The 23,206-nt window shown below is 34.4% G+C and overlaps 1 protein-coding gene across 1 annotated transcript; it reads left to right on the forward strand.

The window, feature by feature from the left end:
* Nucleotides 1-1,346: 1,346 nt before the first annotated feature.
* Nucleotides 1,347-4,651, forward strand: LOC108607253 (transmembrane protein 41 homolog). Its single transcript, XM_017997936.1, has 4 exons — nt 1,347-1,816; nt 1,883-2,165; nt 2,375-2,503; nt 4,031-4,651. The coding sequence occupies exons 1-4, from the start codon at nt 1,792-1,794 to the stop codon at nt 4,548-4,550; spliced, it is 957 nt and encodes a 318-aa protein (XP_017853425.1). The 5' UTR covers nt 1,347-1,791; the 3' UTR covers nt 4,551-4,651.
* The last annotated feature ends 18,555 nt before the right edge of the window (nt 4,652-23,206 follow it).

Genomic DNA, 23,206 nt, shown 5'->3' on the forward strand with positions numbered 1-23,206 from the left:
TAAAAATCATTTGGAAATTCGAATTGCGAGAGTTACGGAGCAAAGAAATAAAAAAATTCTTATCTTGGTACAGCATAGCAAAGAAATTGCCGAGTTGCGTCAACAGGTGCGTTAAGAAAATATAAATAACAAATATTTGTTATGATAATAACCCTATAATTTGTATAACACCTGTGATGATTAGAGTTGCTAATAATTTCAATTACTTACAGCTGAGAAGCTCGAATAAGCCACAACATCAATGCTTTAAATTGCCCAAGGCACCAACGTCCATCGATTTAATGTACGCCAATTCAAAGAACGCGACAACAACAACATTAAAATCTGCATTAGATTTTCTCAAGAGTTTTGCTCAGGAACAGCCGATGGCTCAAACGAAGGAGAAGGAGGTGGTACAACCAAGGCCAGCAGTACGTTCGATACTGTCCCAATATAAACGTAACTTCAGTCCCACCAAACAGGTGAATTTTGCTACGCCCATTAGCAATGATGAATCGTTAAGCGATGTAGACGATGCCAGCGTTGCTTCTATAGAGTATATGATTAATAATATGGCTGTCAAGCCTAAGCCGAGCTCGAAATTAGAGGAACCAGCTCAGTCTGATGTTCCTATTATATTAAGCGTTCAGAAATTACCGCCTCTCAAACGAGAAGCCGACGTTGCGCCTCCAATGGATGCAGAACCACCTTGTAAGAACAGCAAAGTTCTTGATCCTTATGACGATGATGAGCCCATTGACAATGATGAGCCCAATAGCGATTTACAAAATTTGTTTAATATAGAGCAGGAGGAATCCGAATTTGATTCCATGAATTTTAATTATTCAACGTCGAATAATAATAATTCTGACTTTTTTTTGGATTTCGGTGATGATAGCGCTGACGCTGCCGAAGGCCATACCTATGACTTATAAAATATCAATTTAGAATCTCACTTAATCTTAAAAAATATCATATCCATATATATATATCATTCATACATACATACATTTCATTACATTCTATATCAAAACAAATTTTAAAAACAACAAAAAGAAATTTAAACTTTGCACCAAAAGCAGTAACAATTTTCGAGTAGCTGGTCACTCCTATTTGATAATAAAAAAAATTCGAATTCATTTTATTCGAAAAAAATCAAATTTTGCGCCAAATTCAGTGTTGGGGAATTGAGCAGCTGGTCACACATAATCAATATCGAGCATCGTGGCGGATAGCGATGGCCAGCAATAACTATCGTAATCGAGCAACAAAATTTGTAAACATTGTGCACACTGTCCTATTTTTTTTTGTCGATTTCGGGCTGCAGAATAGCTGGTCACTCCTTAATAAGTGTTTAGTGTTCATTAGTGTCGGTTCGGGTGAATTAGTTAATAAATCAACAAAATTTAGCAGGAAATAAAAACTAGGCGCTTAAAGTTGAATACTATTATAATTTTTTTTGGTTATTACGTGTGCAATTTATCTCAGCTTAAATTAATAGTTCTAACATACACTAAACAACAAAACGGGAAAAAAAATTTGCGTCTCGCGCTAGCTGTGTATGTATGTATATATGTATGTGAATGCGAGTGCGCGCGCGTGTGTATGTGTGTCTGCACCTTTTTAATATCGATTAAGTCCATTGTCATAAAAAAAGTGCAAAAAGGAAGTAAAGCTGAAAAACTAAAATTAATTTTGTAAAAGCAAGCTAAAGTTTGTTTTATTTGCTTGTGACAAACAACAACAAGGAGAAGAAGAGAAGCAAGCGAAACGCGGAAACGCTAAACAACAGTTCTCTCGTGAGAGGCCAGAATGGAGACTAGCAGTAGTCGGAATGGTAAGTCCACTGATTACACATATTTTCTATTGTTAATAAAATACAAATTCAATGTACTCTTAACAGCTGTCAGCGCTGTTAGAATTTCTAATGTGCGCCTTGTTAATGGCAAACATAAGCCAGCGATAAACCAACAACAAGAAGAACAACAACAACAGCAGCAGCAACAACAACAGCAACAGGAGCAACAACAAAATGATCAGCAAGCAGCGCAGCCAGCAGCTAAACAACCCATGACTGCAGATGAGCGTAAAGCAACTAAAAAATCTTTAGTTATTGTTGTTGCTATATTTGTTGCTAGTCTCGCAACCATGTTCTATGTCTACGCAATATTTCCCGAATTGAATGAGTGAGTAAAATAATAAAAATTAATGAAATGTTGCAGTGTAGCGATAGAGGGGAGTTGAATGATCCCCCAGCGCTGCGCTCGGCTGACGACGCCTCTGTGTTTTGGTTTTGCAAAAGTGAGCTTTACGACAAAAGTCACGCCATTTCACACATACATACAAATTGATAGCTAACAAAACGTGTAATTTAACATTTTATTTTTAATTGCAGCACCGAAAAGGAACATTTGAAAATTCCGCGTGATATTCAAGATGCCAAGATGCTGGCCAAAGTGCTGGATCGCTACAAGGACATGTATTACTTTGAAGTGATGTTTGGCGTTGTCGTCGCCTACGTTTTGTATCCTTTTTACAAATGCAATGGGGTGTGCTGTACAAAAAGTTTAGAATTTATTTCCTCAAATGCTTGAACTGACTTTTAACAGTTGTTGTCAATGTTAAGCTTAGTGCACTGTTAGCTAACAGCGAACAGCTGTCGTGCTGTCTTGCATTGTGTGCCTTAACCTTGACCCAATTAATTTTCTATAAAAATGGTCAGTTTTTAGTCCAAAAAAAGCAAAAAACTGTTCATGGTCAACACGCACAGCACAGACACAATTACACGCATACATGCATAGATTCGCCCACGTAATGTTTGCTTTATCATTATGCAAAGCACACGCATGGTTATGCTCGCTCTCGCGCTCTCTCTCTCTTGAGCATGATCAGCTGCTTTAGCTTTAACATGCGAGTGTGCACTTTGCACTAACACAAACACACTCACATACAGGCATGCATACAACTGTATGTATATATATGTGACGCATGCTTAAAACTCGTGCACTTGCACCTGCGCTCTCTTTCGCACTTGCAGCTTGCGTGATTTTTCGTCTGCTTTGCGTTCAGTCAACGCACGTTTATAAACAAAAATCAAACACACACACACACATTCGTGCATACATTTGTTTGTATGTATAGCTTGGCGTCTAATCTATTTAAACAGCTGAGCAGCGCACGATCGCTTTTCAGTTATTGTTTTTTTTTCTTTCTGTGCTCTCTTTATTGCTTTTTGTTTGCTTTTTTTATTATTTTATTTATATGCGTTGTTACTGTTTAAGGCCCTTGGCTTGTGCATGTTTATTTTACTATGCACTTGTTCTCAACTCTTTCTCTCGCTCTCTTCCCCCCCCTCGCTTAAGCTTTGCTGACGACGCAATTTTCAATTTAGTTTCGTCTTGTTTTCAACTTTATTTACTATGAGTAACAGCGCGTTGGGCTTGGGTAAACATGTTTACAGTTAGGCAATTCGTAGGAATTTTTCAATTAAATTTAATATATAGAATTCGCAATCAATTTAATACAAATGCACAAAAGCATTCTTAAGTGGGAATTTTGCTAGAAATGAATTTCTTTAATATTATAGCTTAGTTTTAGTTTTTAGTTACAATTTGCATTTGGGAATTTGCATAAAATACTTTAACTAGTTGTTGCTAGTATAAAATTTTAACGCAGAGCCATAAATAAATATACAAATTTATCAAATCTCACGTTTCATTAGCTACAGTTTGTTATCGTTCATAGACACAAGCAAATAAAATTGCGAAAGAGCGAGAGAGAGAGAGAGAGAGAGAGAGAGAGCATGCGGGTGAAAGAGAGAGAGTGAGATGTTGAGTTCGACGCTTTTTAGTAGCGCATGTCAATTTGTTATTGTTGTTACTTTTGTGCTATAAATACTAAAAAGGCCCCAGACAGAGACAGTTGGCAACTTAAATGATCAGCTAGCCTACATAAATACAAACAAACACACACACACAAACAAACATAACTATATATCCGAATTGAATATAACTTTTGGTTTTGCTTAACTTAAATAACTTTTAAACTTTAGCCTACAAACATTCGCCATTCCCGGATCATTGTTCCTGTCGATTCTACTGGGATTTCTGTATAAATTTCCGATTGCATTATTTCTAATCTGCTTCTGCTCAGCGCTGGGCGCTACTCTATGCTATCTGCTATCGAATATATTGGGACGCCGCTTGATCCGCCACTTCTGGCCCAAGAAGACCAGCGAATGGTCGAAGCATGTGGAAGAGTATCGCGAGAGTTTGTTCAACTATATGTTATTCCTACGCATGACACCGATACTGCCAAATTGGTTTATTAATTTGGCCTCACCGGTAATTGGCGTGCCGCTGCACACATTCGCATTGGGCACATTCTGTGGCGTCGCCCCGCCCTCGGTGATCGCCATACAGGCGGGCAAGACATTGCAGAAGATGAGCAGCTCGAGTGAGGCCTTCTCCTGGACCTCCATGGGCATTCTATTCATATGCGCCTGCGCTTCGCTCTTGCCGGGCTTGCTCAAAAACAAATTCAAGGCGAAGCAGCAAAAGAAAGTGGCGTAAGGACTTTAACACCACCCAGCACTAACACCACCAAACTACAACAACAACAGCATTCGTTTTATTTTATGATAAATTGTACCAAAAAAAAAAAAAAAATACAAAAAAAATTCAAGTTTGAAAATGCAAGAAAATTTGCATGCAACCATTGCTATATCGTTTATATATAAAACAGCAGTAAAAAGTATATATTTTTAATTGTTATTTAAGTTATGCTATTTCCAAAAAAAAAATCAAAACCCATTTAAATATATTTAACTAAATAGTTCAAATGTACACACAATTATTTTTTTTTCTATAAATATTATTTTAAGCTTTAGTTGTCATTTGCTAATTGCAGTATTTACTAGTAAGATTTTTTTGAAATAAGTAAAATAATTAGCAAAAAAATAAATAATATTATGTAAATGTTCTGAATGAAAAACAAATAATAATGTATTTTCATTTAAAAAAAATCTATACAGTTTTTAAGTTTCTATTTAAGTCAAATTGTTATATAATATTAATTTCATTGCACATTTAATTAAATATATTTAAGGTACACATACACGTTTATGATTTCTTAATTTATGTTTTTAACAAAAGCGCGCAAGTATTAAGCTTTAAGCTCATTACTTGCTGTCGCTTTTGTCTACAAAGCTTTTGTTGCAAAGCTGTAATAACTTTTATTTGCTGGTTCAAATCTTTTTTAAAGCTTTTAAGCTTTATTTATATTTTTGTCAAAGAGGAATCTATTTGCCAAAAAGCACTTCTAGCAAATATTGTATCATTTAAAACAAAATAGTAATATTTTTTAAATCTCTTGTCGTATACATTAAGGCATAAGAACAAATAATTGAATAGCAAGTTAAACCCAAGGTATTAATTCCAACTGCTGTTGAACGTCAGTAAAATATATAAAATAAAACTTATATATGTGTCTACAAATAAAAAATTAGATTCGAGCTGTCAAAAATTGTTGCAGCCTCTTTTCTATATAACAAAAAAAAAAAGCATACATAAAAAATAAATATACATTAAATTGTATTTCTAAATGTAATAATGGACAAAGACTAAATGTGTGTTTCTCAATAAAAGTTCTTCATAAAAATATACAATATAAAAATAAATTTGTCTTTGAATTTTTCCGAAGAGTCTTGTGCGTTTTAAATAAAATATATTTGTTACAATTTTCGCTTTAAGAATTTTTGATGGTTTTAAATTATATAAAAATGTTTTTTTTTCTGCAGCAGAATTTTAATAATTTAAAATAGTTTTGTTAAAACTTTTTTATTTTCTTATTTTTTACATGAAAAAATATTTATTTAATTATATATATTTCTACAATTTTGTGCGCATTAAAATTAAAAATCAATATAAATTTTTGCAATAACTCAACGCTAAACGCTCAAGCTTAAAATAATTTTAAATTCTTTGCTATAAATTAAATTAAAAGTTAAATTCAATTTGGAATTTTGTGAGGTTAAATTTATATATATTTTTTTATAATTATATTTTCACAATTTTGTGCGCTTTAAAATTAAAAATCAATATAAATGAAATTTTCTCAATATCTTTGAGCGTTTAAAATAATTATTATAATTCTTTGCTATATATTAAATTAAAAATTAAATTAGAATAAATTTGAAATTTTAAGCAGAATTTTGTGAGGTTGAAACATTTATTTGCTAATTTAAAATGGCGAATATTTCAAATTAAATTGTTTCTAGCCGTGTAGAATTAATAATTGAAGCTGCTATCAAGGTCGCGGCTTATCTCTGCTTGTAATTTCAATTATATTTGCCGCAGAATGCTTAACAGACAGACAGCGCAAATAAATGTGTCTGTGTGTGTGTGTGTGTGTGAATGCAATTGTTGTAAATTTATTTATGTACTTGATTAGCTCAGCGAACAGCAGCCCGCTGTGCTGGCTTAGAATGAAGCAACTGAGACGCGTCCTTTTTGTAACTGTTGCTGATTTGTGGTGTCTGTTTCATGTCCTGCGTAAAGACGCAGCGTGAATGAATTTCAAATGTTTGCATGCCCGCTCTCACTCCCCCACTCCCCCACTCTCTCGCTCTCGCTCTCACTCTGTCACTTGTTGGCGTTTAGCCAATGGTTACTGTTGTCCTGCTGCGCTAAGGACATTTTGGCAAATTGATTGCGACGCCTGTAAGCCGAAATCCACTTTGGACCGAATGAGCGCCTACTCTGTCAGCAAGTCTGTAAATTATGCAAATCAATCATACGACACGCTTGCCCCAGCAACAAACTAAACTGAGCTGAACGACAGCTACGTGACTTTAATTGCATTGCCAGTCGTCTGTGTGTGTGTGTGTGTGTGTTGTGTGTGTGTGCGTTTGGGGTCTATGTCCAAACTTTGCAGACCTCTAATTGACTGCGCCTCAAAATGCCATTTGGCTTGCTTTGGTCTCCGAAACAACATCATTAGTTTCATTCGCAGCTGATGTTGCTGTTTGCCCCGAGAGTTCAGTTCAACGATTGACCCAACAGTTGTGCAACAGTTGAGCAACAGTCATTCCAAAAAAAACTTGTCTAAATTTCAAACTCAAAGTAATTCAATTTCAGAATTGAATTTGCAGCAGCTTAACATTGATTGCAAAATCAGTTGACAGCTGAGCATTCAACAAATTGCTGTCTATAGCATTTGCATGCTGATTAATCAATAATTATTTTAATTTAATAATTACTAAATACTTAATAATAATAACTTAATAATTACGCATACAAAAAATCAAAAAAGTTAACTGAAATAATCACAAAATTACTTTAAACAAAACAATAGAACTCAAATTATGAAGCTTTTACTTTTTAAAATATTGCTATATGTTATTTGAAAATTACTCGATTAAAAATGAAAAAATCACTTGAAATATAGACGTACATATTTTTATTAATAATATATAAAATTTGTTTGATTTTTATTGAGCGAATTTTTGATTATCTTTGTTGACTCGTTTGAATCTCAACTAAATATATTGCAAATTTATTTGGATTTGCTATTCGCTTCAAAATTGTAAGCAATCTAACTAACAGTTTTTGTTTGAATCATTTTGCATTTTGTAAGCAATAATATAATAATAATAATAATAATATATTTAAAGCTTAAACTTAAATTAAAATACAATGAATTGCCTATATAAATGTCTTATTTTTTTCATTATTTAATTAAATATATTTGAAGCTCTAATTTAAATGCAAGCCGCTTTGCCATTTTAAAAATTGTTAACTGACTTATTTTGTGCTAATTGTTGTATATAATTTTATAAATTTTTTTTTAACTTAAGAAATTGAGTTAATTTCTGAGCTTAATAGGCGGCCCAGACAGCGTCAGGAGTTGCCTAGAATTTGTTAATTGCGCCTGCAAAGGCTTCAAAACCAACTTGGCGTATACATTATTTAACAGCAGCTATTTGTATGCGCTAAGCAGCTGCGAAATTTACATATTTCAACAATTTTTTTTTCTGCTGCTAGCTTTTGAACAATTATTGCATTCGTCGTTGCTAATGGCAGCCAGTTACGAAAAACAAAAAATGTGTTTGAAATAAAAGCTACTACGACGCTGTCGTCGTTGGATGCTTAATAACACTTTAGGCTAATTGCAAGCCAAGGCACACACACAAGTGCTGCGCCTGTTGCCTATTTTGCCTTTAATCCTTATCAGTCTCAAGGCACACGCGCTTAACAGAGAGCGAGCGAGAGCGGAGTCGGCGTTCAATTTCAATTGCCTGCACACAAGGCCCCTTATCGGTCCAAGGTCCAAGCCCTAGCGAATTTCTAAGACAATAGACCAATATTGAAGCTACGCCTAACCACACTATATGGACTTAATAGCTAAGTAATGCCAATGTTTTGAGCTTGCTCTTTGCAATTTAAGTTAATAAATATTGCAATACAAATTCATTACTGGAATTGCTTTGAAATTGTTTTTATATATAAAGCAAACTATTCAAATTTATTGAATTTTTTATAGTTTCTAATTTGAGTCATGTTTGCATAAATGTGTATGCGCTTTTATTTTAAGTACTTAAGCTTTAATTTAGTAGACTATTTATATTATATGTAAACTATAGCTTATGCTTATATAGAAAATATATATATTATACGGAGCTTATGAAATATTGCATAGCACTTAGCTGTACATAAAAAACAAAGGGTATTGAGTAAGTCGTCTAGGCAAATGACTGCAGTAAATCGAAAATTCGTTTTTGTCTCTATCACATTATGAGCATCAAATGGTTTTGTCTGCGTATGTGTATGTGTATATGTGTGTGTGACTGTGTGGGCTGTTTAATTAAATTGATTTCAAAAGCTTCAATTATGCCCATGGACAGTAGCCAGACTTGCATCTTTACATGCCAATGCGCAAAACGAAAAAGTTAGCAACAAACAAAGCCAAGCAAACAAAATAGCAGCACATCAAATTACAGTCTACTAACTTGACCCTAATGATAATCAATGCTGTTTAACAAGTGTAAGAATAGAGAACAAAGCACATTTTCAATAAATCAAATGCATTTGCTTACAGCTTGCATTAGACATTAGACCAAATTGTTATATATAGCATGTATATATATATTTTCTTTTTTCGTCTATGCAAATTCAGTGACACTTGCGTCAATTTATTTTTCATTATTGTAGACTTGGCCTGCTACGCATTCAAGTCTATTGCAAAAGTTTGCCTTTATTTATTATACTCTGTAAGTAATCGACTCTAAGAGTTAATATAAAAATAACTGAAATATACTAAGCTAAAAAGTTTAAAAAAAGGATTAAAGCATTGCACAAAAGTCAAAAATTAAATGCCAATTAAAAATTATTAATTGAAATAAAATTGTAACGTGCTGCTAAAGCATAAAATAATTTATTAAAATGCTAACTATACATATACAAAGCTTTTAAATACACTTACTTTATAGTCTGAAGCAGTTAAATATTTATACAGGATATTTCGTAGTCTTAGCAAAAGCAACAGCTGCTCAACTTTGTAGCGCATCTCATTTCGTTTTAAGATTTTTAACTTGCTTTTAACATATTGAGCTAGAGACCTTGAGAGTTTTGTTGCTGCAACAAAAACTCTGGCAGACGTCCTTTTTATGTATCCTTTTGTGTACCGTTATTGTTGTTGAGCTTTATTGTTGACACTGAACAGCATATAATTATAATGCCGCTGTTGTTGTTATATTTTATTGCTGGCCAAGCATAAACACTTGATTAACTAAATCCAAATTTGTAGACTCTGGCCATAAAATAAATAATAAATTTATTATTCAATAGTATGCATTTTTTTTGTTTACTGAGCAGTCTTAAAAGTAGAATTCTCAAGAAAAATTGAATTTAATAATTATATTTAATTTTAAGAGCCTTTGTAATGCTCAAAACATGTAAGTTATTTATATTTTGAATATTGCAAGAGATAAGAAATAAATAATTATTTAAACTAAAATTTATTCTAATGAATTACACATTTAATTACTAAATTATTTTTAACAGCTTTAGTCAGTTTGCTTACATTTCAAGCTTTATACATAAATAAATGCGTATACTTAATTTGTATTATTATTGATTATTTATTTTAGCAGCTAAAAGATTTCAAATATATTTTTGTCTGCATCGTTTAAAAGATCGCTCAACATTCTTTAGCTTTCTTTGCTGTGACTATTAATTAAAGTTCCACTGCAAACTTAAGATATTCAAAGCAATGCTAACCCTGCAGACAATGAGCTACAATAGCAAGAAAAATGCAAAACAAAAGTAGCAACAAATACAAATACAAAATGCAAAGCATTATTGTGAGCAAACCGTTAGCTTTAGCTGCTTGTGATAAAGCTTTAGAACAAAAGTAAAAGCAAATGGCAAAAGCAAACAATTATTTTAAGTATTTTGTGCTGCTTGTTGTTGTCAGACAAAATGAATGAAGCTATGAAATGGACAATTGAAATCAATGGCAACTATACAAAAAAAAAAAAACAAAAATATACAAAACAAATAGCGAACAACAAAATCGGCTTAGGCACAAGTTCAATTAGCCCATAAAAGTAGGCAATGCTTGCGCAGCTACACTGTAAACAATCTAGATTATATTTCTTTAGCTTGCAATTTATTTTTTTTTTTTACAGCAGCGTTACAACATTTTTTGTCTGACTTTTTTGCTCTTTCGTTGTTTGATTACATTCGATTTTGCATTGTGCCTGAAAATTGCTTTGATCTCACAGCTGACATAGTGAAAGCTTTGTCTTCAAAGCAGCAGCAGCAGCAGCTACTGTCAATTACATTAAAACACAGCAGAAAGCAGAAAAAAAAGGTAAGTTAGCTGCTTAGCCGACTAGCGTATGCTCTATATACAGCAAAGAAAAATACGCTAAGCTGCTAAAAGCGTAAGAGTTAAGCAGCGCACATTTGTTATATATATTTGTTATAAAATATGTAATTTATGCTTAACAAAAAAATTAAAACTATGTTGTTAACATAGCTGAGTTGTTAACATTGCTGTTAAATGTTAAAACGCAGACTACATGTCAACTAAATTGTTTTTAACATTGCTGTTGAAATAAAAAATATAAAGCGCTGTTAAAATGTTGTAATATTAATGGAAACTCTTTTATTAATTTAATATTATTATTAAGTATTAAATCTTAAGCTTATTTGTTTATAGCTTACTGCTTAAAATGTTATAGTAGCAGTTATGCCAAAATATTAAACATATGCTTATGTTATTAATGTAGCTTAATTCATTAATATTGATCAGCTTGTTAACATAGCTAAAAATTCTTACGTTTAGTTTTTGGCAGTTTTTAAAATGTTTAAAAAAAAAGCGGCACACAAACAAAAAAAGATTTAAGCGAACGCCTGCACTTTTGGCAAACATTGGCAAACACAGAGAAGCAGCAGCTGCTGTGTGTGTGTGTGTGTGTGTGCGTGTGTGTGTGTTGCATGCCACACGAAGCGCTTATGACACTGATAAATATTGTAGGGCTTTTTTTTTTTATTTGTGCCAGCAGCAACAATTGCAGGCGCAACAGCAATTGCTTTTAAGCCTCAAAAACACACATGCGTGCACAAAAGATGTTTTCAGCTAACAGAGCGAGATAGCTAGAGAGTGTGAGAGGGAGAGAGACATATGCTTGGAGCTGAAGCAGCAAATGAGGAGTTGCTCGCTGGTTTTGCCGGCCAGCCCAAAAGCGTTTGTCTAGACATTTCCACATAAAAGCCGAGCTGCTCACACGGCCGTGTCTGACACATTTTTTGTAATTATGCGACAGATTCTTGTTTTGCTTTTTGTTGTTGGCTTGCTTTTGTTTTTGTCGCGCGTATTTCTCTTTTTTTTTTTTAATGGCAGGCAGGCGCGCTTTTGCGTGCCTAATTTGCAAGGCGCACATTAATGAGACGTCCCACACACACAAATACACACACACACACACAAGCAGCAGCAGCTACTCTCTTTTCTTTTAGCACAATGCCAAGTTTGGCTTTGCCTTTTTTATATTGCTCATGCGACCCGTATGCTCGAGTGATTAAATAGGTGCCCAATTGTTGTTGCTGTAAACCAAACAATTTCAATTACGTTTTAACAATATGCTATAAATATTTTATATGGTTTTTTTGCAATTTGTTTATTAATATTGCTTGCAAACTTTGAGTTTTCTTTTTAAATTATGCTAGTGTTTCATTTTTTAAATATTAAATTAAAGGCGCTGCTTTTTTACACTTCACTGCGTCTTGGCAAAATTAATTGCTCTTGCATATGTGCGCTATCTCTCTCTCTCTATACGCTCTCTGCCTCTCTCTCTCTCTCTCTGTCTCTTTGTCAAAGCGTAGGTGCGAAAAAAAAAACGTTTAAGCGCATAATGCTTTACTTATTTGTCAACCTCAGCGGCTCTTGAAAGCAAACATTGTGTGTGTGTGTGTGTGGGCGTGCCAAGGGCGTAGCTCAGCTAAGGGCAGCTGATGAAAATTCAATAGCTTCGCTATTATGAGTGTGAAAAATTTAAAGCCCAAAGCAAAATTAAATTAAGCAAAATATGCTTGTGTTGCAATTTAAAAAAAAAAAAAACTGTTTTAATATTAAATATTGCTATTAAATTTTGTACAAAAAATTGAAAATATATGTTTAGTTTTAAATTTTGTTGTACTAATTTTTAAAGCACATTTAGGCTGCACTTTAGTTTTGCTTTAATTTGTAGCTAAGAACTGCTGCCGCCCCCTGCTTAACTACGCCTCTGCGCTTTGCCGTTAACAACAATAGCAACACGTTAACAACAACAACAGCAAAAAAAACCAAAACGCATTGTGACATCAACAAACAGCCGGCGAATATGCAGACAAACAAATGACATACAAAATCTGACATATTGCCCCTGCAACAATGTCTGAGTTTTTTTTTTTTTACATGCGTGTGTGCTACAAACAAAAAAGAAATCAAATAAATTTCGACACTTTGCAACGCTTTGGTTTATTTTTTTGTGGCTTTTTTTTCACAGCTTACAAAAGCTTTTGTTGACATGTCTAATGCGAAGAGCGCACCCGCACTCGCTGTTTTATATAGCGCTCTATATGAGCAGTACCAGGGCTGCGAACTTTAGAGTCTGGCTATGGCAATCCCTGGGGTCGCATAATTCAAAAATTGTATGAATAAATTTATTTTAAATTACAAACAATTGCGCTGCTCATATTTGGGCTTCAGCATTGGATTTGTTATATGCAAGCACTAAAGACTTTTTCTAAATTTATTAAAATAATTAAAATTGCAACACTTTTTGTATATTTGTTTTGGCTTATTAGTTTTTTTATTTTTGAAAATAAATGTTATTGCTAATTTTGTTAGTCTACAGCACTTTGCTTGCTATGCTACAATTTAAATATGCTATAGTTTTAAAATAATTATTTATTACTATTTCTGCAATTATTTTGCATTATTTATTTTTCAATTATTCGTCATTACGAATAATAACTAAAATATAACTAAACTATAATTCCAAAATAATGCACAAAGCTTGTAAATACAATGCAAATACTAAAAATAATTAAGGCATCAATCAGTTTTACTTAATAAATATTGGAGCCGTACGAATTATTAATGGTCAAATAATTTTATGCGCAAATTTAATAATTTATTCAATTAGACTTAGTTCAGTTTTGTTTATATACAACGTATATATTGTTATATACCAAATAAAAGGTAATAAAATAACCTTTTTAATGATATATATACTTGATATATATACTCACTATTAAAAACTAGAAGTCATTAAAAATGGCACACTCCAAAAAATCGCTGCGGGCTGGGCTCGTATATAGTAGCCCTGGCATGCATAGTGTTTAGTTGATTGTCTGTGTGTATGTATGTGTGTGTGTTTGTATTTGCAGCACTTGTTGTTACCGTTGACAGTTGATTTAGCAATCATTTAACACACTTGTTCTTGTTGTTGTTGTGCGCTTTCGCTTTTTATGCTGCTAAAGAAAATTCAATCAGATAAAACTGACTACTGACAATAAAGAATTTTAAAAAGAACAAACATACACACACGCACATATGCGTGGGCGTGGGCCAAAACTACTTATGGTTGACTGGGTTAACTAAATGAGAGAGAGCAGCGCTTCACTCTTGTCGCTAGCGACTTGAGATTTTTCAAGTTCAAGTGCCAATGTGCTATCAAAAAAAAGCAGCAAGTTGACGCTCTCTGTCTCTGGGCTACTCTTTCGCTAAGTATGTGTGTGTGTGTGTGTGTGCACTCATATTTTAGTACAAATTGAGTTTAAGCAGCATTGTCTGTTGCCTTCATAAACATAAAACGCTGTAACTTTGTTGTGCTTTGGCTTTTTAATGGCTTTGTTCGCCTTTGGCTCAAAAAAAAAAAAAAACAACACACGCAAGAACAAAAAGTAAAACCGCAGCAAATAAATTCATCATAAACGTCGACAATATTACCTAAATTGACATATGGCTGCACACACACACACACACATAAAGAGAGAGAGAGGGAGAGAGAGAGAGAGCGAGAGTGCTATAAACTGGCAGACCAGCGAGTATAGCTAAAACTTTTTGTTGGAACTTCGCACAGTTACCTAAGAAATGTTTGCCCCCCCCCCCCCCCCGGGGGGGAGGAAAATCTGTTCCCCCACCCACCACCCCCAATAAAGTAGCTTTGAATATATGCTACATTTTAAAATGCACTAATTTAATTTTTAAAACTATTTTAAATATTTTATGTAATAATTTTTTTTTTCGTCGACAGTTCATAGTTGACATTAAATAAATAAATAAATAAAATATATTACTAATTTGCATAACACACTCTGCATCTCAATTTGCATACTTTCTATTTTGAAACATCATTTAAGCTTTACTTTTATTTTGCTTTTTTCATCTTTGATTTTTAACAAATATTTGCTGTCATTGCTGATATATGAAACTTGCTTTGCTTGCAAGTACTAAAAGTCACTTGACGCTCGCCGTCCGCAAGTTTATGCATTAAATCGCAAACAAGGCCGCCAAACTGGCATGCCCAACGGTCAACAACTTGCACAACTTACTATATATAGTATATATGTATATATAGCATATTGTATACACATATCGTATGCAGCGCGTGCAACTGCAAACTGCCGCAGGCAGTAAACTGATAGCGTCAATGTTTTAAACGTGACTTGGCTGCTGCTGCAGCAACGATTTGTGGCAAGCGTTGTTGTTGCCCCAGAGTTACGAAACTGCAGCTCAAGCGCGTTGTCCTATATAGCGAAGTGTTCTAAAAACTGTGCAAAGCAATCGATTTACTACACAACGACTTTGCTTTATAAGGTAAATAAATAACGCTGCTCAGTGCTGTCTGCCTGACTAAGCGATACACTTTGTTAAGTGTTATGCAAGCGCAGCAGCTACTAGCTGAACTAACTTTAAGCTGCTTAGCAAAATGTTACTTATACACAAATTTAATATAAGCTTAGCTTAGGCAAATCAAAATTTTTTAAAATATAATACAGTAAGCATGCTATATAAGCTACTAATCTGTAGCTATTTTATAACTCAATTTCATAGATGAAATAAGTTTATTATAAACAACTAAATATTTAATATAAGCTGCAACAAATAAGCCTAAATCTTTAATAAATATTAAAAAAAAACTTCAATTCAATTGCTGTGTTTAATTTTAATTTGTTTAACGCATTTGACTGTGCGCACTAAATGGAGATGATGTCAATTTTCGTCTTTCTCACTTGACTCTATGGGGTGCGTATCCTTTTGATGATGGCCATTGGCAATTATTTTGCAGCAAATTGTCAATAAATGAAACACAACTTTTAGATTACTTTCTTACGTTAAACTGGCGTCTAGCAGGCGCCCAAGCCTCATTTACATAGACAAAAGCCCATGTCCGGCGGGTCCACCTTGCCGGACCCCCCAATGTCCCACTTGAAGTTCAATTCGCTTAGACTTTGTTTTTTTAGTTTTTGCTGCTTTTTTTGTTTGCTTTTTTTTTTTTTTTTTGGTGTCTGCTTTTGCGCAACAGCTGCGTCATGACCGCCAGCATCTTTTAGTCTCATCAACAGTTTCTCATATTCCAATGACTATTTTGTCGTTGTCATTAACAGCAGCAGCGCAAGCTGTTTTGGCTGTTCTGCTTGTTGGACGGGGCGTATGATTAACCTTTATGAGCAGGCATTCTAAATTAATTTGATTTACGCTTTTATGCTTCAAGTTAATTTGCGCAAAGTTTTTAACGCTATCAGAGACGCACTTGACACCCATCAGCAGACGGCGAAAAATTTCATAGCCGATGTTGCCTAGATAACGTTTATAGTAGCTGCCCGGCTTGCCTTTTTAATCAGTTGTCATTGCTGCTGGCGTTCAAATTGTCAATTGTAAGGTTAAGTGACTTTTAACTTGAAGCTTGAGCATCAATTGCAAGTTGCAACAATTAATATTTAATTTCATTTATAAGCACAAGCATTTAATTTGTATTTAAATTTACTAAATGTTGTCTGGCTATATTAAACTACACACACAGCCAATAAATATTGATTTAAAATACATACATTTTGTTTTGATTAAAAATGTAAGTTCCATGTTAGCAGCTTATAAGGCACTTGCCGCTGCTTACGAGCCTGAGCCTGCGCCATTGCAAATCCTTGCTAAGCCTTTTCGAATTTGCACTTATTTTTGATGCTTTTTGGGTTGCACCACTCCCCCCACCAGCCAGCCAAGAGCAAGTTAGATTTTTGACAAGTCCAAATGAGCTTTTTGTCAGTCCAGGCGTGCACAAGCGGCTTTGTCACTTGTCACTTGCTGTCAGTGACTGACTATTTAATACACTGCGATCAATGTTTAGTGCCTAATAAAGTCATACACATAAAAAAAAAGATGGTTAAGTTGTTACGGTTAGTGTGTCAGTAAAAGTGTCAACTGTGTTATTTAAACGCTGATGCTGACGTTGACGTTGACGCTGACTGACTATGAAAGTTGATGGGACTAAAGTTTTAGTGATATTGATAGTGATTTTCTGTCATTATATGCGGTAATGGACTTCAAATGTGTGTGAAGCGCACTAAACAGCTTAGCAAATGCCGGCAGTTAAAAATACATTGTAGCAAGCAGCTCTGCTCTGGCTTAGGCTCATAATCGTAGCTGTGACGAAAGCTTAGTGATGTAAAACTCTGGCGAACTGACCCCTGGCGCACATTTGGCGTGCAGAGATTTGCCATTAAAGTAAACAGACAAACTGAATAATAATTTAGCATGTATAACAGCCATTTAACACGTTAGACATACATTTAACACTTTAATACACAAAACAAATTATGCGCAAATTGCGTTTTGCAAATTGTGAGCAGCGATCGCCGTTATTTATTGTGAGCTAAACTGAGCTGCGCAATTAGCTCGCTGCAAGCTAAACTGAGCTGCGCATTTAGCTTAACTTAGCAGCGCTGTTAGCTCGAGCCAGAGGCTGAGCTGTTTAACATGAATCACATTTATATTTGGGGCCACATATGCAATGCAGTCAAGCAGCAGCAATGATTCGGCATTTGTTTAAATATAGGCACATAATACGTTTAACTAGAAATGTTGTGCGTTGACCCTGGCCAAAATGCGACTGTGTTAAGTATGCTATAGATGAATGAACTGTAGTCTGCCTGCCTGCCTGGCGTTAAAGCCTGGTCTTAACTTTAATTTGACATTGATTTTGCATAAGGTCAAGGTCAGCAGAGAGGCGTAAAGTAAAGCACACACTAAACAAATTTAGCGTTAAGCCGCTAACACAGTTTGCAGCCTTAAACATTTTGCTTGCGATGCGACAGTGTGCGCGGGGTGGGGGGAATTTGGTGGCATGTAGACTGTCAGACATTTAAGATAACTTTAATAGCCTCACAAAGCAATTTACGCCTTGTTTCTACAATCTGTATTTTGATTGGTAATTTATACCTGCAAACCGCCTTGTTAAATTCTAATTATGAAAATACTTTTAACTATATAGCATGCACTTTCACACTGTAAATTTAGACAAAAAATCGACAACGAAATATTTGAATTGATTGCAATACAAATGCCTATCTATAAATTATTTACTATGCATGCAATTATAATTTACCAATAAACATAATGCACATGTCATAATTTATGCTAGACAACTAATTGCTTTGTTTGGCCTAAACAGTTAAGACGTAGGCGGTCTTAAGGCTCTAATGATAAACTCACACTCGTAGGTCAGTGCCTAAACAGCTGATGCTAGCTGCAAACTGTTCTCAATTCAAACTGTGCCCACTTTAAATTTAAGAGCACCACTAAATGCAATGCTCTTAAATAACGGACGTGCTCCAGCCAGTATTTGCCCTACCATACACAGTATTTAACAGTGAGCCCAGTATTGTACCCCTATGCTATGACCTACCCCAGCTGAGTACAGTTTTTAAAGCGCCTGCGCGGATAAACTGCCCCTAGTTTTAAAGGAGCAATGCTGCCCAACTTATGAATGAAAACAGTGTGAACAGTTTGAGGAGCGCTGGTAACAGTTTTGCAGTATGCACAGTTTTCTAGCAGTTAAGTTCTTTAAACTTCACGTATGACATGCTTAACTTTGCAGCAGCTAATGTCAATGACTTGCTTAGTAGAGTTTAAACAAGAGCGTGTTAGTAATAGTTTAAAATAAATGCGTGTGTTTAGCTTAAATGTTTAGCCTAGCGTGCATATTTTCATAAACTTTAGTTAATTAATGTGAACAAAGTGTCGCAACACAACTGTTATTTTAACTTTTGTTAACTGTTAAACGTACTTGCACTTTATAACACTCCCAGTCTCGCCTAAAGCTTGTAACTTTTATGAATCGTAAAAAGTATATATCGTCTATGCTATGCATTCAGCTGTAGTCTCTGGGATTTATAGCCCTATGCTAAACATAGATTCTACACACAATTGCCAAATTTTTTAGCATATAAAAAAAAAGCTTGTTATAGCTCAGACAACTTAATCTTGCCAAACGGCGCACTCAATAAATAAATGAAAAGCAAAGAGATTCAAAAACTTTGCTTGAAAATGCATTTTTGTTAAAAAATAAAATAGCTCAAGTTAATTTAGTTTAAAGAGTATTGGGTAAATTAATGTAAATAATACTAATTTATATTAATGTTTATATGACTTTTATTTATGCATTTATGCAAACTTTTCCTAACATTTTAATATTTAAATATATTTAAAGTATATAAAAAAGTGCATTTGACATTTTTAAATTTACAACTTTATAATTTTTCACATTATTTGTAAATTTAAACATCCAAAATGTACTTTTTACATATTTGTCAATAAATAAAATATAAATAATTTTACAATGTTTAGCTTCAAAAAATATTAATAAAATTGTCTAAAGCAATGGAGATTTCTAAGACTAAATTTATTATAAGAATTGGCGGACAATATCTAATAAATCCAAAGGCCAAATAGAGCAATAATTTTAGGATGTGAGTTGCATTACTAATGCCCACTGTCACTGAAACTCTCATCGTCTTTCTCATTTAATTAAACGAAAGCGCACAAGACTCTATAATGTCATATAAGTATTATAGCCAAGTCCGCGGGGTAATTAAAGAATATTGTGGCTCTTTCGAAGCGAGGGTGTTTTGATCGTGTGTGCCAATTAAGCAGGTATGCACTATAGGTAGACATTCTACTATAGAAGACATGTTGAGATTGTGACCATGAATGCCATATGCTCGGTAGTCGCTTCACTGTTTGCTTAGTTATTTAAATGAAAATCTTTTCAATATCTACACATCACAAAACCAATAATAAGTTTTGAAATGCCCTAGACTGCTGTGCACTCTATAGTGTGGCAAAATGTGTGTTCAAATTATGGGACACTAGTTCGTTCGACTAGACAAGGTCTAAATAGGGTATCGCTGCACATCTGGTAAGAAAAGTATATTAATATATAGCTATCGGTGACGACTAAAATATTTTACGACTAATTATATTTGCACGGAAACGGAATAATATGTCACTAAATAATAACTATGAGCATCGAATAATCATTTTTATGTATAGGTCAATACAAAAGATAAATAATTTAAATACATATTCATGTATTATATGAAATATTATTTAAAACGAGTCTAGATGATAGTGGAGATTTATAATGTTCTATGATAGTCAATGCTTTTTCTTTATAAAATTAAATATTGGAGTTACATGTATTGGAAGTGTGACTTTAGCATAGACGATAGCAGGAAATTTATGATGCAATGGCAAATTAGATTTATGTAGTTTGAGTTTTTTTTTTCTGGACAGATTTCAGCTGGCTGGTAACTGAGAATCGGCAGTAAGCCACATAAAGCAAAGCTGTATTCTATGTGACTAAAATTTGTTGATCGCGAGTTGCTGTAGCGCAATAAAACCCACACTAGAATAAGAGGGCGAGACGTCCCTACCTTTCTCTCTGTGCTAGACCTCTAGTCGAATGAGCATGAGATGCTATACGGTGTATTCTTGCTTGGTGGTGCGGATGTGATGATGCGCATCTAGAGATTATGAGACAATGCATATATATCCACTATAGTTGATCGTGGCTGCTCCAGCAGACAACGCACATGAGTGCTAAGATATTGCTTCGGGCACAAAGAATGACTTAGAACAGCATCAGAAAACTATGAGATAACGACACACAATATTAATCGCCTATATTTAAAAAAAGTTGAACTGCAAATGGTGACTTGAGGTACGAATATAGCTCGATAATATAAAAATCAGAACAAATGAACTGGTAAAAATCGAATAGGAATCGTGATTGCAGAGATGTATAGGGTTATTATATCACATAGATGTAGAAAGTATAAACATTATGTATATAATATTTATAAGTCGTACATCAAATTCGTGGTATGTAATGAGTGACAGAAACCAGATAACTTAATAGTCCGGTGCTACCATCAAGCAACAAAAGGCAATTCAATAAGAAATATCAGTAGATATGCCGCAGTATAGAGACTTATGGCTCTCGAATGAGATAATTAGAAACTGATGTGTAGTGGAAATACATATTACGTGGCATACTAGAGACATATTGATATGACTTGAGAGATACTGAGAATACTGAGGACTCTAATATAGGCTACACACACTGTACTTAATTCAGTGTAACCTATAGCATACTGCTTAACTCAGCAGAGATTATATTAAGTATAGAGGAACAGCAACATTGTCGTAGATAAGTTTATTGCGTATCAATATAGATTTTCAGATGATGTCTAGAGTCACTATTTATCAATAGACAGTAGTACTGTTTATACACGCAAGACAATCAAACAAGGACAATGCAGGGTAGATAATCTAAGTTAACAGCGTGGCAAAGGACAAAAATTAACAAAAAGATAAGATTCAGGTCAACTATAACTAGAACTAATAGATATATATCGCTAAGCTACTAATATTTACTGGCCTTGTCAGTTCACACTCTGGCAACTCTTTGAGAGGAAAATGTCCTTGGGAACTGTCAACGTGCACATCGTGATAGTGCGGCTGGTGCTGCAAGGGGCTGTCAGGAGAGATGATTATAATTAAATGTTAAATAGCAATATTTAAACTAAAGTCTACACTAATGTTTAATACAATGTACTTGCTTTTGTAGCTGTACTTAGTCTGGCCAAGACAAATAGAGCAATCATCTCAAGTCCGCCTGAGCGCACTTGTCGTGGCGCGTGCTGGCCAAATAGCCTGATAAGTGACACATATCATGCTTCTGCAGGCCGGCTAGAGTCATAGAGACGCAAAGACGGCTGCCAGAGCACCGCATATAATATATATGCTCTAAAATGCACACGAGTCATGAGCGAAACGATAGGATGTCCACATGACAGGTTGCACCCATTATTAGTGTTCCGAGTTCAATTTTTCGTGTCAGCGCCGAGAGACCGCTAGACCGAGAATGGGAGCAGAGTCACAAGACGGCTGAGTGCGGCAGATAAGCTTCGAGATCGAATATCTAACAGTTTGTACAACACGTGGACAAGGCGCTATGCACGCAGAGTAGCCGTTTGTAATGCCATTACTACATAAAGTTCGATCTGTCTTATACTCAATAGTTTCTCTTTGTAGGTACACTGCCAGTTTAAAAGTTCCACCGCACTGTGTCACCTACTATCACGTCGATTTGAGTGATGCACGCATGCACAGCACAATGAGATAAAGTCGCTTGCATGCGCAGTTCTAACTTTTTGGTTGCTCAAGTGAAATAATATTAAGCATACGCCACATGTGACCTCAAATATCATGCATAAGCGGCATGTGTCGCATGTGCCGCATGTGGCATTATTTGTCAGCCGGCAAAGCAGTAAATTGCCATTGCCATGAATGTCCAAGCATTCATTATATGCAAGTCATGGCTGTAACCAAACAAAATGCAGGCAATGCATTATTACAATTTAGACTTAAAGACAATTGCAATAAAAAATTAGTTTTAGAACAAATATTTGCGTATAAAACAAATTTCTTTGCTTCTGACACTGTTCTAAGCTAACTTGAAATTTAATAATTTAAAAAACTTATAGTAGCGCTTACCCCTTTAAAAAAAACTTACCACTCACATTTGTTATTGGCCGCGCGTCCACTTGCCACATGAGTTAGCAAAAACAAGTGCAACTAAAAACGAAACGTAAAAAATATTAAAATCTCACATATATCAGGCACTCGAATATGCCACAAACATTTCAAACCAAAGCCAACCTCAAATTAACAAAAACAATAAATGTGTGTGGAAACAAAAAAATCGGACAAAAGAATCATAAAATCCATACAGAAAACACACAAATTTTTGTTGCAAGCGCGCAGAGAACACAAGTGCGCACTAAAGTTGAGCACAGCTGACTTTTTAATACACTTTATTATTATTATTATATTATTATATACAAGGGCACAGTCATAGCCGCGCTTGCTGATAAAGCAGATATACCTTATTTTTTTCAAAGTGTATCAAAAAACGGTGAGTGCCCCAGCCATAAACAATTGCAAAACAGAGTGTCGGCTAAAAGAATTGCGAATCTGTGTTAAATTACATTTTGTGCTACTAGCAGCGCCAAAAGCAAACAGATGAAAAGTAATAAAAAGATGAATGCATTGAAACAAATAATATGAACACTAGTTTGAGTAAATAAAACACGCACACACTTTTAAAGTCAAATTG

The sequence above is a fragment of the Drosophila busckii genome, chromosome X, assembly GCF_011750605.1.
Source record: "Drosophila busckii strain San Diego stock center, stock number 13000-0081.31 chromosome X, ASM1175060v1, whole genome shotgun sequence".
NCBI lineage: Eukaryota > Metazoa > Arthropoda > Insecta > Diptera > Drosophilidae > Drosophila > Drosophila busckii.